The following is a 14,924-nucleotide window of genomic DNA, read 5'->3' as shown; positions in this document are numbered from 1 at the left end:
TGTTGTTTTTTTAAAAGTATGCAGACAGCAACAAATGCTGCTTATAAAGCTTCAATGTTCTGTAATTATATTAGATACAGTAGCTAAATCAGTATTTCTAACTGCGTATTTGTAAATCTATTTGGCAACCAGGAAAAAGTTTAGCTGTCTAATTATTATCGGATCGTGAAACTTCCTGTCAAAGGAAAAGTTTGATAATGCTGAAATGTGTGGAGTGCTGTAGATGTACCCAGTATACTCAGCCTCATCTTGCTTAGATACATTTATTTTTCAATCATCCATCAAATATACCTTTCATTGCAACCTTTTGTCTTGTGAGGATTATTTGAAATCTGCATAGGATGAATCTTCAGTGATACAACATTAAACATTGAATAAATGACTACAGCTTACACCCTATATGTGAATTAAAGCTTAGCTCTTTAATGATTTTTAAGTCTCCTAATTTTATTGGCTCTATTTCACCTCAGAGTGTGTGTATATATATATAGAGAGAGATATATATACACATTCTTTATGTTATATATATATATACACACACATACACAATGTTTTTTATATATATAACCTTTTTTTTCCTCCCCTAAAATATGCTTTCTAATGACAGGTCTGTCCTGTTCTATATAGGGCATTTCATGCCCGCAATGCATTTGCCGTGACCCCTGAGGTAGCAACGTCAATGCCGATATAGTTATAATATGCAGAACAGCTGGGGATTCTATCAGAGATACAACATGAATTCTAAAATCAGTCTAGCTGCAGTAGCTCTATATTGCATGTAATCTCATTAGGCTGGGTCTTAGCTCTTTTGACAGAGCAGTAATGAATCTGTTTCAAGAACTAGGCTGGTTGGTGTTTTGACGTTCCTGTACCAAGATCTATTGTGCAAAGATTTTTAAGTGGATTTAAAACCAAATGGATGGGAGATTCTTACTTGGTAGAAGCTACTATCCAAAATCCAGACAGCAATCAGTATTTACCAGACTATTAGTAAAAACCTGAGACCAGGTTTTTGGTATATTTTTGGTATAAAATAGAGTAGCGAAACTGTGATGAAAATATCCAAAATTGATCTAAGTGTAAAATGGCATTTTTAATGATGTAAAGGATACGTTTTTCTAATACCTAATGCAACATGGTTGTATTATAGTGCACTATATTTAGTTAACATGTCTTTTAACATTAGCAAGCCATTGGTCATATAAGTTTCTTTTTTAATATTGTAACTATCTTCAGTTGTTCACTGTAAATAATGGCTACATGCTGGATGGGAAATATCATTCCTTCTTTTTATTTAAAACATGCAGGTAATAAGTTTCATTGAATTATTTTTGTGCATTGTTCTTATTTAAGCACAATAACATGTAGAGGACGCTATGTTTACTCGAAGCATTCTGGAATGTTCTTGTCCTTTAAGATTTTTCTCTTTCAGGATTCACTAGTCCTTATTTTGACAGTCTGATAGAAGTATATCAGTCCTGCATCATTGTATTCCCTGTCTTTTTTCAGAAATGGGTAAGGCACTACTGTACTCTAAGAACAAGCACTCTTTTTTCCCTCCATACTTAGATTTTTTTCTGTCTTCTTCCTTTACTTTTTTTTTTTGTGTGGGTGCTCACATTCTCTGGGCTGCTTGCCAAAGCCCTCTTTCCTTTCTGTGCATCAGTGGAAAACAGGGTCTTTATCCTTTCCCCCTTAACGCACTGAAGGAGAGCTCTACTGTTTGGTCTGAAGCTCTGCATCCAGAGTTTGCTTTAAAGGGAGGAAGTAGTGGTTGCCCAGAGCTCTGGATGGCGGGTGAACCACTAAACTGAGCGTGCAGCACAGGTCACACAGTGCGTACTTTGGAGGAGAAAGGCATTAAGACCAACTTCCCAAGGGAAAAGTGGGATCTCCTGTTTTAGGCCAGCTTCCCTGACATCCAAAACAATGAGTCCAGCTGAAAGTTTCATGTGTGAAGTCTTCATTCTCCCTTTGACGAGTCTGAACAAACAGGCTGTCCAGCATTTAGGTTGTGCTCCTGAGAAACAGTCTTGGATGTATTTAGTACTCATGCCAAACCAATCTGGAAGCTGACTTGTGGCCTACATGATCCAAAGTCATGAGGCTAATTCAGCTTTTATTTGAATTTTCCTCAGATATCTAAAGGTAGAAAGGAAACAGGACACACTGACTTGAGCTATCCTGTGAAATCATAATTTGGCAGCCAGGGTTGCACAGCTGAGAAAAGAGAGAAGTGGCAAAAAGAATAAAACAAACAAATGCTGAACAATAGATTTTGGCTTTTGCATTGTTTTCCTGCCTCTGGAGGAGGAAAATAATGTACCCAAGAAAGCACTTCTGCCACTGTTGATATGAGACTACAGATCTGTATGGAATATTTGAAAATGCATGAATTCCTCACTAATTACATCTTAAACAAACATTTAATATAATTTCAGATTTCACTCCATTATCCTAATGAGCTACAAGCAACTGTTCTTTGACCTAAAGCTTACAGCCCCTGGCAATTTGCTTTCTACTTAGCACATCATGATGTCTTTAGATGACATTTTTACAGTATGACATAGTTAATAATTTGGTCTTTTAGAAGAAAAGGAAATAGAGGATATTCCTCTAGGGAGTTAAAATAATCAGGATTATGCTGCCAATGAAGGGTTAAATGAAACAGGAGCAGAAGCATCAAAGTGACTTCTGAACGCAGAATTTTATGATAAATATATTGAGTACTTTTTGTTTCCACTCCAACTTTTTGATTTAGAAATATTGTGCCAATATCAAAAGAAGATAGACATTGGAATTTTCTACTTAGTTACAGGAGTAAACTTGCAAATGCTTTGGCTTCTTCCTGTATGGTCCTACATGTTCACAGAATTCAAAGAAATTCTTTTAATAGTTATACGTATCTTTAAGAAATTCTTAAAATTGATCTTGATTTTTAAAAAAGTACTGGAAATAACCTCAAAGTCTGAAATAAAGGTGCTAATGGCAGGCAAAAATCCAAGTTTTTTTTCTCCTTCATTCTATACCTAATTTCTTCCCTCCCTCCTGTTATCTTGAAGACACATAAGTAACCCCCACTCTTGCAGAATCTGAGTAGCTCACAGTCTTTCATGTATTTACTTTCCCAATACACAGTGGTCAATTACCTCATAATTAAAAAGAATTATACTGTACTGAATCCACAAAAGCAGTATGGGAAGTTTAAAGAATTTGTTTTATACCTTCACAGTACAGAAGAAGTGATCAGAATGCAGTTCTCCAGCTACCTTCCAACTAAATCATGAATTATGTTAATCTTGCTCTTTTTATGCCCACAAATTGCACATTCTGTGGTGCACATTAACACATTTTTACAGGTGTAGTAGAGTGTGCCTCCCCTGCGTGCCAATCCATAACGTAGTTGTAAGGATACTCCACTGGAAGAATGAGACACAGAACTGAACCTCATTAAATTAAGATGACATTGAACACTTGCAGCAAGTAAGCTTGCTATAGCTCAGAGCCTAAACACCCACGGACTGCATAGGTGCTTGACTTGACTGTTGTGTATTTGACAACAGAATAAATAAATGCTTATAATTTAATTTACTGAAGCTTCTAGCCTTTTAAGTCCATTTCTGGATCTAGTGATATTAATTTCAAGAAAATGAATTGTTTCATAATCAACATATTACATAGACTAAGAGAACTCATTCATCAGGATAATGTAAATTAATTCATAAGACAGACTGGAGCAAAGGGCTGGAAATTGGTCTGTAGGAGCTCTCTTCAGGCTGGTCTAAAGTTCACAGTCAAAAGAAGTGAATCTTTCTTTTATCTGTACCTTCTGTATCAGATCCTTCAGCTTTGTATGATCCAACTTAACCAGCTGTAGCATCATAGTACCTATATTATACTATTCCTTCCAGTGGAAATAGTCAAATTATTATAATTAATCAAATAACTAAGTACTTAGCTGAACTGCAACTTAAACACAGGAGCCAGAAAACAGCTGAAGGCAAAATAGAGCCTATGCATTTTAATCTTCCCTTTCTCCCCATGAATACTTCACAGGGCATAACACATTGTTTTGAAAAAACCTGCATTTTAAGCACAGTTTGTCCCATAATCTGTATCACACATTTGTCAGCCTATGTAACTTTGATAATGCAAAATATATTATTGCAGACAGAATACCAAAATGTTAATTATGCTTTTTGTTGGCTTCAGCTAAATCCATGTTTTGTAATGGATTTAGGCATATGGAACTACAGCCCAGAGGCTGAAATAACAGTTTGTTTTTTGCAGGGCTTACAAATCATAGAAATGCATGTTGTTGATGTGTCTTCAAAATGACCTTTTGATGGGAAGAGAAAGAATGGAACTGTAGATGTTCGGTGAATACATACTGCACACTCGATTATAATTACTAGAGGAACTGGTCTGAGCAAGAATATATTAGCAGAAAATGTTAATTATTTAAGAAAAAACAACAGAATAAATTTGCATGTAGATGTTATATATGGAATGCAATGGTACTGAATCTATGTAATACAGTACCCGAAGCAATCAGATTTATTTTATGGACATGTAAAACTGATGAAAAAGGTGACTTTTTAGTGCAGATGCACTTCAGGCATTAATTCACTAACAATACAAGAATGAATAATAAATACTTGAAATAAGCTGTGCTTCTCATATCTGTCTCTAATGAGGATATAATTAAAAGTAACTTGCAAATGGGAAGTCTTGTGTGAAATAAAGTTCTAAAGTAAAATTAATAATGTCTTCGGTTAACTGGCAAAAATGTTTTTCTCAGAAATAATCACAGGGATTTGTAGAAGATATTTATTAATGAACTCACATGCATTACAATAAAAAAATGCTTTTTCTTATCTATTGAATGCTATAAAGCAAGAAAGATAGCATAAGGAAACTTTATGACTTGGAATTTACCTGGTTTTAAAGGTAAGTTATCTATGGCACTTGCCTCAAGATCAATGGAGTCCTAATTACTTCGTGATACATACAGTACATACAGCTGTTAAAGGCATATGCAAGAGTTTCTGTTTCTTACCCTGTGAGTCTGTGAATGCTGAGCTTCTCGGAGGGCATTCTCTTAATAGTATCTTCAGTGCAAGGTAAAAAAACCCACAAAATGCTACAAGGTAAAGAAAAAATATCTCTAATAGTTCATACACCTTCACCTTCCCTTTGATTATCTCATTCCAGACAGAAAGTATTTCTATCTGAAACCAAAGATATTACTGAAACCCAGTGTTTTCCACTGAAACCACCCTCTGGGAGGCTTAGCTGTCAATTCCCCACTTAAAGAAAAGCGGCTTGCAGGGTGAATATATATTTTTCTTAACTTTTTGGTTTTTTTGGAAATGCAAATCTTTAATTATGTATAAAGATTCAGGACTGAAAGGCCTATACCTACATCTAGAAAAAAACTGAGACCCACACTCCCTTTTCTTCTAGATGTGTTATATGAACAATAATATAAAAACAGCCCACCAAAACCAACCAGATCCTATTATTAGGATCCCACAATCTCAGGATATTTTCTGGATATGAATTTAAGGATGTGTAGGTTCCTGTTCCATTCAAAGATAATCTGCTACCTAAGTGACTTAATATAACATGGGTCATCTGTTTTAATTATTAGGTCTCTTATTGCCTCAGTTTTGTATGCTGGCAATTCCTAAGTCTTACTACAACAAATACTTCTTGTCACTTTGGAAGATCCCAGGATGCTATACTTTGAATAGTTCATAATTGTTAATTTTTGAAATAGTGACATTTTGAAACCACTTAATATTTTTAATATGTCCAAAGCTTTCATTAAAAGAATTATAAAATCCACTATTTGTGTAAGAATGACACACAGACATGGAAAATATCTTGCACTTGGAATGTAATAAAGCTGCTTTTTCAGATTTGTTGAGCATATTAAACCATTCTTACTGTAGAAGGGAAAAGAAAGAATTAGTACTGTTTTTGGAGAATGTAAGGGGGAAAATATTAATTTCTTCCAATGACCAGCAGTATTGATAGACCTTGCTTTCTGCCAACAGATAATGTGAATCTTTAATGCTTGTTAAAGATTCTGTTGCTTGTTAAGATCTGTTCTGGAACTACAGAGAAAGGTGCTTTTAATTCAACACGTATATTTGAAAATGAAATGATGAAACTTGTTTTGCTAAGTGTCCTCATTTTGATAGGTTTTCCACCTGCTGCAGTGCAAGCAAAACGTGAAGCAAAATTTATAATGTGAACATTAGATATTCAATCCAAATACTAAAAGTAAGTGTTGATTTTCTTCCAAATTTAATACAGCTGGAAGCTGACAATGAAGTCCAAGTTAAGCTCTAATGTTACTGGTGTAATAAAAATGATAATTTTCTTTGCAGCAACAATTAATGGTAGATACAAAATTATTTTCAGAAATCAAAAGCTTAAGCCAATTTGGCTCAAGTACATTTATACCAACTTTGTGATTCCAATGAGTCTGCAAGCCTGTAAATGAAGAAGCAGAGTTTCAACAAAATTCACATTTTATTTTGAAAGTAAATTAGTTCTCATCATGTAAATGTTCTGAACTGGTAGAGTAGGTGATCTTCTCCTTGGGGCAAATAACTGTGTCCATTCAGTAAAAACCAAAGACAAGAAGAAGGAGAAAGCAGTATTGGAAGCATATTACAGAGAGATACTTGATGATAATGTATTTTTGCAGGTACAAAACAAGTCTTTAATGGTACATAGTTGTGGTTGTAAATAGGTAGATATGGCTTCAATTGTAGGTATGCTATACTCCTGGCTGCAGTAGAAACCCATTGTAAGATACAGTTTAAGAACTCTTTATATGAATATTCTTCATTTCTTTTCTTAAAATATGGGGTACCGATGCAAATAAAAAGAGATGGATCCACAGGCAGCTGTAAGACTGTAAATGGTTTTCAAAGCAGCAGGCAGAAAAGGAGGGGGATTTTAAGAATAAAGATAACACGAGTTGTAATGTGTTCCCTATACAACAAAAAAAATTCTAGTATGGGCAAAAGAGAAAGAAGTTGCAACTAAATCTCAAGCACATTCAGAGTCACAAAAGTATATATGTAAAATTTCAGTAAAGTTTTCAATGGAGTTGTACACTGAAACTTGTACATTGAGCTTTCTTCTCATAATGTTTATTCCTCCTCAAGTTTCAAAGAAAAATTTCCAAAAGAAAAAAAATTCCAAGCCCATGATGGAGAATGTAGAGGGAAAATTGACAAAGCCTGTATTGTAATTACCTTTTCCAGATCAGTTTCATAGGTTTTGTGAAAAATGCGTAAGCATTTACAGCCAGATGAGAACATTTACTCTGCCTGAACTCCTACCCTCTGAGCAGCTTTTATTGTAGATTCTTGTATCGCAGATTCCCTCTTCTATAGACAAAGGAAAGTGAAGGAAAATGGAAAGTTCATAAAGGTAAACTGATAGGGAAGGCAGGAAAGTGTCATATATTTGCATCTCATAAAGGATTGATTCTGGTGGAAAAAATGTTGAAACTAAAAGTCATATAACTGCTTAGTCTTTTCCATCATTCTCTACTGTTCCTTATTGTTATCTCATGTTCAACATTTGTATTTGAATAAAGTGCTTTTTTCACAATCCAGAATTTCCAGTGCTATGACCTTGTTTCTGTTAGCACTTAAATTTATGTCCAATATTTCATCTATTATTCCATACTGTAGGTATGAACTACACTCACAACAGGCCATCTTCATTACAGCAGCCCTGAGTTGTATAACATCTTTAATAAAATTACTCTTATTTTCAGTAAAGAAGTAGTCACATATTCAAATAAATGCCATGTAAAGACAGCTGCTTGCTTATTGAATGGTCTCCAGCAGCAACATCGGCACTAAAAGGGCTGGACCGGTGTTGGACGGATCTCAGTAGCAGCTGTGGGGTGAAAAAAGAATGACCCATAGGTAATACAGCTTTCTGTGAAGAACCAGAGGAGCACAGAAAATGCTCTCCATGCTCCATCCTTCTCCCTCTTCAAGTGCATGGTGCAGATTATCTAACAAATGGGCATCTGTAAAAGGCATTGTTGAGGGACATTGTTACAAGGGCGGCAGTCTGCTTTCTGCTTGCAGGAAGGAAACCCTGTGTGATAAGCACCTTTCTGCCCATAAATTAGTACAACACTCCCAGAATCTTTGTGCTGAGTGACCATAAAGATGAACAATCAGATGAAAAATGTGCTCTAGTCAATGCAAATCAGAAGAAATTAATTATATATCAAAGGAATTATTTAATTCCTTTGTTTCATTCAGATATTGGCAACACTACAACCTCATCTTCTGCACTTAGGCTTTGTACATTAGTATGCTCATACATAAAAACTGAGCATATGACTTTGTCATCAACAAAATAGAATGATGTCGAATGATGTTTTTTATATTAGACACCTTTTTGTTATTGGTTTGTCTGGGTAATTAATTATCATATCCAGATGTATAGAATAAGGAACCTCCCAAATCAGATGTTAGTACAGATGAAAAATCTTTATTTTGCATCAGAAGAGTAATCTGAAGATGGCATTTTCGCACCATGTTGGTTATCCCCAAAACCATAACAATGCCTAGTTCTTCACTGCATTTTAAAACAAATACAGTGAAAGGAATCGTGGCCAGTCTGAGCATTTAAACTATAAAGCCACTGACTAGTTCAACCCATGTGACAACATAATTGCCACTAGCAGTGATGAACAAAAGCAAATTCTCATGCTTATATTAAAAACACCTAATATTTGTAAGAATAATGTTTAAACATTCACATAAATATTTTTAGAAAGTTTAGTGTTTATATTACTGCTTGAAATTAAACTTTGTTTCTAATAAAACTCTAATTAAAAGGTATGTTTACAGAAAACAGCAAGTGTGGTAGGCATCTCATTTATTGTTATAAACATGTTAATAAATTATCACTGTCATAGTTTGAAGGAAAAACAAAATCACATACATTCCTTTTGCATTTGTAATAAACTCTGGGAGAAGGAAAGAAGTATTGCTTTATTCTGTAATACTGCAACACCCAGCATACATCCCTGCTCAGTCCTGAAATACCTTCTGCGCTAGCTATAAGAAATTTATTCCTCCTGTACTGATCTCCCTTTGTTCTTGTGACTCTCAGGGATGTCTCTTGGGCATACAGAGAGGTATGCACAAGCAAAGCTTGAAGGCTCAATTTCCTTGGTTTCAGTATCAATGAAAAAATCTAGAAATAATTCCTCAATATGTTTGCCAGCCTACTTTACTGATACCCTTATAACGAATGCTACATATAATATGAAGTTACATAAGTAAATATAATGTTAGGTAAAATTACAAAGGAAAGTAAGAGTTTGCTTGTTGTCTTACCTGTAGCACTGACTGTTGGGCCTTTGACAGTGACCATTACTAGTACTTCTAGAAGCAGTTGAAAAGTACATGAAGAAAATAAAAAAACACAGCAAATTATTTTCAGTCACTACAGATATGAATTATATTTGAAGTGGTGATTGACTGATGACAGTTTCTGCACTCTCCTGAGTAATCCAGAAATAACTCAACTAAACACCTCCGTTTTGTCTTTTTCTGCTTTTTTTTATTTAGGTCACCATATCAAATAGTGTGTTTCAGTAAGCATGGAGCCACTTCTGTATTTGAGACATGGGTGATCAGATGCTGATCATTCAATAGTTTATTCCAGTTCATAAAAGTGCGAGTAACAGGGAGTTTCCTCCGCAGATTTTTTCCCCATATATCCTCTGACAAAGCCTGAATGTTTTCCAGGATGGCAATATGAAACTTGGTGTCCTCAGCTTTCACAAATTTCACAAAATCTGTGGCAAACTGACTTTGGTCTATAACATTTAGAGTCTCTTTCACAGACTTGCTGACAGTTACGTGGAGGTTGGTATCTTTGAAGTAGTGTATCTGGAGGAGAAAGATCCCCGTAACTTGTGTGGAAAATGGAGTCAAGGCAAAAGTCCAGTCTGACTTCCAAAGGCTCTTCCAGTGATTTGAAGGCTGGTATTGATGAGCCTCAATGCAGGCCACAAACATCTGCCTCTTCCCCAGGCTTTTTTTGAACACACAGCAGTTCCCTACAGGAAAATGGCAGCTCACATAGGCCTTCAAGCCCTTGTGGAGGGCGTCTCGCCACAGCTCCCCCTCATCTAGCATCACACCGTGCAGCTGGGGTTTGCTGGTTACCCCACGCAGGTGGTCAAACTCAAAAGAGAATTTACCCTGAGGGTCAAAGAAGCGGTTTCCCCCTAAGTCGTTGTAGTGGGTCAGTAGCACAGTGTGCCCATTTATTTGGATGGGGGTGAAGTTGTTCTTGTTGTGACAGGCCGCCATGTGGGCAGCCTCCTGCCTCACCAGCTTGTCATCTTGCACCAGAGCGGAGAGATCTCGGACAAGCTGGCAAAATTCCCCCGGGGGAGACTGGCGCAGTAGGCCGCAAAGGAGAGACGCCTTCTCCGGCTGGTGCAGCTCCTGCCTCGCGCACATGCTGGGCGTGAGGGCTGTCCAAGGAGTGGGGGACTGCAGGCGAGGGGTGGGCACGCTGGTCACTTTGTGCTGGAGGGAAAAGGCACAAGATGGTAGCCAGGGTGGGGGGAGTGGTGGCGGGAAGAGGCCTGCGCTGGGCACCCGCAGTTTGTGACCTCACAGTGGCTGGTGGGGGCCCAAGGTTGGAGGCTGTGCCAGGAGGGCGCTGGGTGTCCCGGCAGGGGCACAGGGGTAGGAGGGTAGGGGAAGGGCGCTGCCAGGAACCACAGCAAGCAGAGGTGATGTCCTGCCAAACGCTGCCAATGCCACTGCAGTGAAGAGACCAGAGCAGGCGATGCAGAGCCGCCATGGAGGAGAACAGATATCCTCCGCTTGCTCTACCTCCTCCTCCTCCTTTTGCTGCTCTGCCTTCTTTGCCTCATCTCCTCTCCCTGCCCTGTGACCACTGCCGTTGTCTGACCTCCCCCTGCATGCCCCTTTCCCCCCATGTCAGGGCCCAGGCCTGTGCACGCATGGAACCCCCAGCTAGGTGGCAGGGGAGGGCCTGGGACAGCCAGTCCAGTCTGGTCTGGCCTGGTCCAGCCGGGGCTGGTTGAGGCTGGTTGGGTGGGCGCAATGCTGGGCGCCCTCACCTCGTTGCTGCTTGCTGTTGGCAGTCCTCTTCCCACCATTCCCCACAGCTGCTGAATCCCCTTGGCCTCCACACATTTCCCTCCTCTCACTGCACACCCTTCTTCACCCTAACCCACCCCTTGTTTTCCTTCACTCACCCCCCTTCTCTTTCTCTGGCCCTTTTTGTCACCTTTGCCCACAGAGTTTCTGGGTGCAGAGCAAAAATGCCTTCCTGCGTGCCTGCAGCGTTATTAGAAATCGGAAGACAAGGATGTTCTAGAGTATGAGAAAAGCAATGTGCACGCTTTTTAGATTTAAAAAAAATTAAACTTCTCCCCCTGCCCCCCCTATTAAAAGGCAATGACACAGGCCAGAAGTTTCCTTAACCTGATTTCTCATACATGGTTTTTGTCCATCATCCAGAATGAGTTCAGGACTGGGAAGATTGATTTAGACAGCACAATGAAGCTGCTTGAAAAACTGCAAATGCCTTTTGATTTCGCACATTTAAAACATGTTTTTAAGGTGAGGAGTATGTAGATTAAGTGGTTAAGTAGAAGTCCAGTTACATAAGTGCCTTGTATTTGCTGACTTTTTACAATTAATGTTTTGAGAAGTGAATGCTAGTAGGATGTGCAAAAACAGCAAATAATTTGCCTTGTCCGGGTTTTTTGTTTCTCTGTAAAATAGATAACTGAGTGGTTGCATTACCACCATCTCTTCACCACACCAAAATAGTGTAGGGTGTTGGAAAATATGTAGGTCTGGATTCCCAACTTTTTTGTAACAAGGCCTCACTTGAGAAAAATTAGAATATCCTGGTTTCGTCCCACCCAGATGCTTCTGTGATCAAGCTAACGAGCCCAGACATACCTGTCTGGTGCTGGGCAGAGCCATTAGAGTGACTTCCTAAAAATCCTTTTGCCAGGAGTACAATTTGGAGTTGTCTGATCTGCTCAGGCTTCAGGTCAGCATAGATCCAGCACACTTGTTCATTCAATTTTCCACTATACTTCTGCTTTGAAGTACTTAAGACCTGTGCCCAAATGGATGGGAATTGCACTCTAACCCCTGGGAAAGGATGTTGCCTTGAGATATGACAATGTTTAAGAGATTTCTGCAAAGGTTACATGATACAGCTAGAAATTGGACTTACTAATAAGTTAACTTAATGTAGGTAGTCAAACTACCATCAAGTGGAATTCAGTCCCAGTGAGCATATGCTGCAAAATTGAGTGCCTTTGCACATAGTGGGCTGTGGTGTTCTTCAGGTCCCCTCTAGTAATTACTCAAAAGATGTATGATTTTTCCTTTTAGCTCATTTTTTTACCAGAAATAACTGTTTGGTAAAGCTGTTTTCCTAAGGAAATTAAGCCAAGTGGCTCTGCCTATATTTAATTTCTTTGCGAATTTTGTAACCAGCTGGCTGATTCTGTCCAGCTTCATCAGAGGACAGTTAGCTATGGCAATTCAGAAACTTTAGGTCACGTCATGCTGGCAGACAGGCAGGCAGAGGGAAGGCATTAAAATTGCCTCACTCTCTTGTTCCTCTCTCATTGTTCTCTGCCTTGTCAAGCCAAGGTAAAACTGGCAGCATGAACTCAACCCTTGCTGAAGAGTCTGCCTGTGGTTTTTCAACTTGCACTGTGTTGAGAGAATTTCCAACCTTGAGAATCACATGAAAATTTTAAACTATTATTTCCTATATTTTCCACCTACTTTGCTTTCTGACAGAACTTAGAGAGGGATGATCAACTGTGGGTAGAGAAGAGAGTAATTATTTGAGGAATTGACCTGCATAGAACAAATCTGATCTAGTTTTATTTAATAATATAATATACTTAACAGTCTGATCTAGTTATTTGTAGTAGTACTGTTAGTCATTCTGTGCTGTTTGAGAGGGCTTTGAGTATTTTCAGTAGTTTTGGGGCTCAAATTGTTCATCAGTATAATACTATGTAAAAATGCAAAGCAGCCTGGAAGGAAATTTTACTGGCATCATTGTCGGTAACTATACATCAACAGTTAATCGAATGACTATACATGACAAAATCCATTTTATAGAAAGCAGTTTTAAAAGAATAATCTGCTTTTTTCTTGTCTATTCTCTTTGAATTTATTTTACTGTAATGCTCTTTTAAACAATATCAGAATTATGAACATTAAGACTTTTAAGGAATTATATTTTCATATAATTCCTCTCCAGACTAAGTCCTTGTCAAGATACTTCTTTTTCTGAATAGAAAAGACTTGATGTGCACTAATAAAAATAAGAATAACAGAAATCTACCCACAAAGATTTTATAACAGTCTTTTTTTATATCAACATGATTTTCTTAACTTTAATGTGAAAATCTCCCCTGTGTAGTATTATTTTATGTATTTCATCAAGACGCAATTGAGACAGAAAATATAATTTTTTGCCCAGCTTCACATTGTGCCAATACCTAAGTGAATGTCTCCTGAGTTCTGATATATAGTTTAATTCCAAAATAAGTTGGTATTTTCTTTTTCTTTTTAACAGTTCTGAGTAAATTTGCAGTTTTCTTAAACATGTTAAAAATTAGATCTAGGATATCAACCTTGTGGGATTTCTCAAGCAGTAATGAAATGCATTTTATTAGTATTTGTATTGAATTACTTTTGTGCTAGTGATTTTTGTTAAAAATGATCATTACAATTCTCTCACAAATTCAAAGCAAATATTTAAGTAATGATCTGTAAAATTTCTGTCTAGAGCTCCTCACGATATTTCTTTTTGTACTTGTTTTGATTATCTAAAGTATTCTTACTTTTATTGTTGTACTTATTCAGACATCTCTTAGTAGAACTGTACTGCATAGGAAGAAGATGGTAATGTATCATTAGGCTTTTAGTTTCCATGGTGTCTCTTCAAAATTAATCTAATTTAGTAGTAAACAAAAGTCTTCATAAAAAAGCAGCTAAAGCTCACAAGACATTTTGTGTTTGCAGAACTTCTGGGAAATGTCTACTAAGCATAGTAGGTGCTATGTTATTAGATGCTGAAATTTAGCCTCTTTGGTAGTCCCAGTTTAAGGAGCCAACAATTATGAAGTTTGATCAGCTTCCAGTGATAATCAATGACACAAAGAATTGTCATTTATTTATGATTTTTGTGAGTAATTTTGTCAGTAAATTTCCAAAGTTGCTCTTAATTTGGCAACTTTAAGAATAATACAAGCTAATCTGTTAGAAACATCTATATTTCATATGCACAATTACATATTTCATGTAGAAAATTTTAAAGGATAAATAAAATTGTTAAGCCTGAGAAAAATGTAAATGGCAGAAATGCTAAAAAAGTATTATCCTACTCAAATTCTTTTGCCCTTTTGATTTTTCTAGTGGCTTTTATAGTGAAACACTGAAATTAATTAATATGCTAACATTTTGTAAGCTCTATGAAAACAAGCTTACAGTTTAAGAATTCTGAAAGTGTGAATAATTAATCTGAGTTAAACATTCTGGCTTGTTAAGAATAGAACACAATGTCATAATTTATTATAAAGTATCTTGTCTCCAAACTTTAATAGTATTTCTTACCTGATATATTGGATCTCAAGATAATTTTGTCATCTTTATTTCATTTTTTAGATAACTGTTTCCTGTATGTTGTATGTAAATTCAACTGACAATATTTACAATATGGTTTAAATTGCTGTTGGAGAGGTATTATGTTAAATACATTTTCCACTTGATAATTTTTATGCTGCAGATTTATTTTACTGCATAGCATTTTAGAAGTTTTATATAACATGT

At 36.9% G+C, this 14,924-nt stretch overlaps 2 protein-coding genes across 2 annotated transcripts in view; one reads left to right on the top strand and one right to left on the bottom strand.

Moving 5' to 3' along the window:
• Nucleotides 1-9,638: 9,638 nt before the first annotated feature.
• On the bottom strand, nucleotides 9,639-10,587 carry CAPZA3 (capping actin protein of muscle Z-line subunit alpha 3; the record flags this gene model as incomplete). Its single annotated transcript, XM_081999028.1, has 1 exon — nucleotides 9,639-10,587. The coding sequence occupies exon 1, from the start codon at nucleotides 10,530-10,532 to the stop codon at nucleotides 9,639-9,641; it is 894 nt and encodes a 297-aa protein (XP_081855154.1). The 5' UTR covers nucleotides 10,533-10,587.
• Nucleotides 10,588-10,621: 34 nt separating this feature from the next.
• The window catches only part of PLCZ1 (phospholipase C zeta 1), a gene marked incomplete at both ends in the record, with an annotated part of 53,585 nt that continues 49,282 nt past the window's right edge, over nucleotides 10,622-14,924 (top strand). The window contains 2 exons of the mRNA XM_081998909.1: nucleotides 10,622-10,810; nucleotides 11,502-11,669. Coding sequence (XP_081855035.1) covers nucleotides 10,622-10,810; nucleotides 11,502-11,669 — 357 coding nt within the window. The remainder of the gene's footprint in view (nucleotides 10,811-11,501; nucleotides 11,670-14,924) is intronic.

The sequence above is a fragment of the Phaethon aethereus genome (assembly GCF_964289735.1).
Source record: "Phaethon aethereus genome assembly, chromosome: 1".
Lineage (NCBI taxonomy): Eukaryota > Metazoa > Chordata > Aves > Phaethontiformes > Phaethontidae > Phaethon > Phaethon aethereus.
The sequence above is the reverse complement of the archived record's forward strand: the minus strand, read 5'-3'. Positions and strand labels throughout refer to the sequence as shown.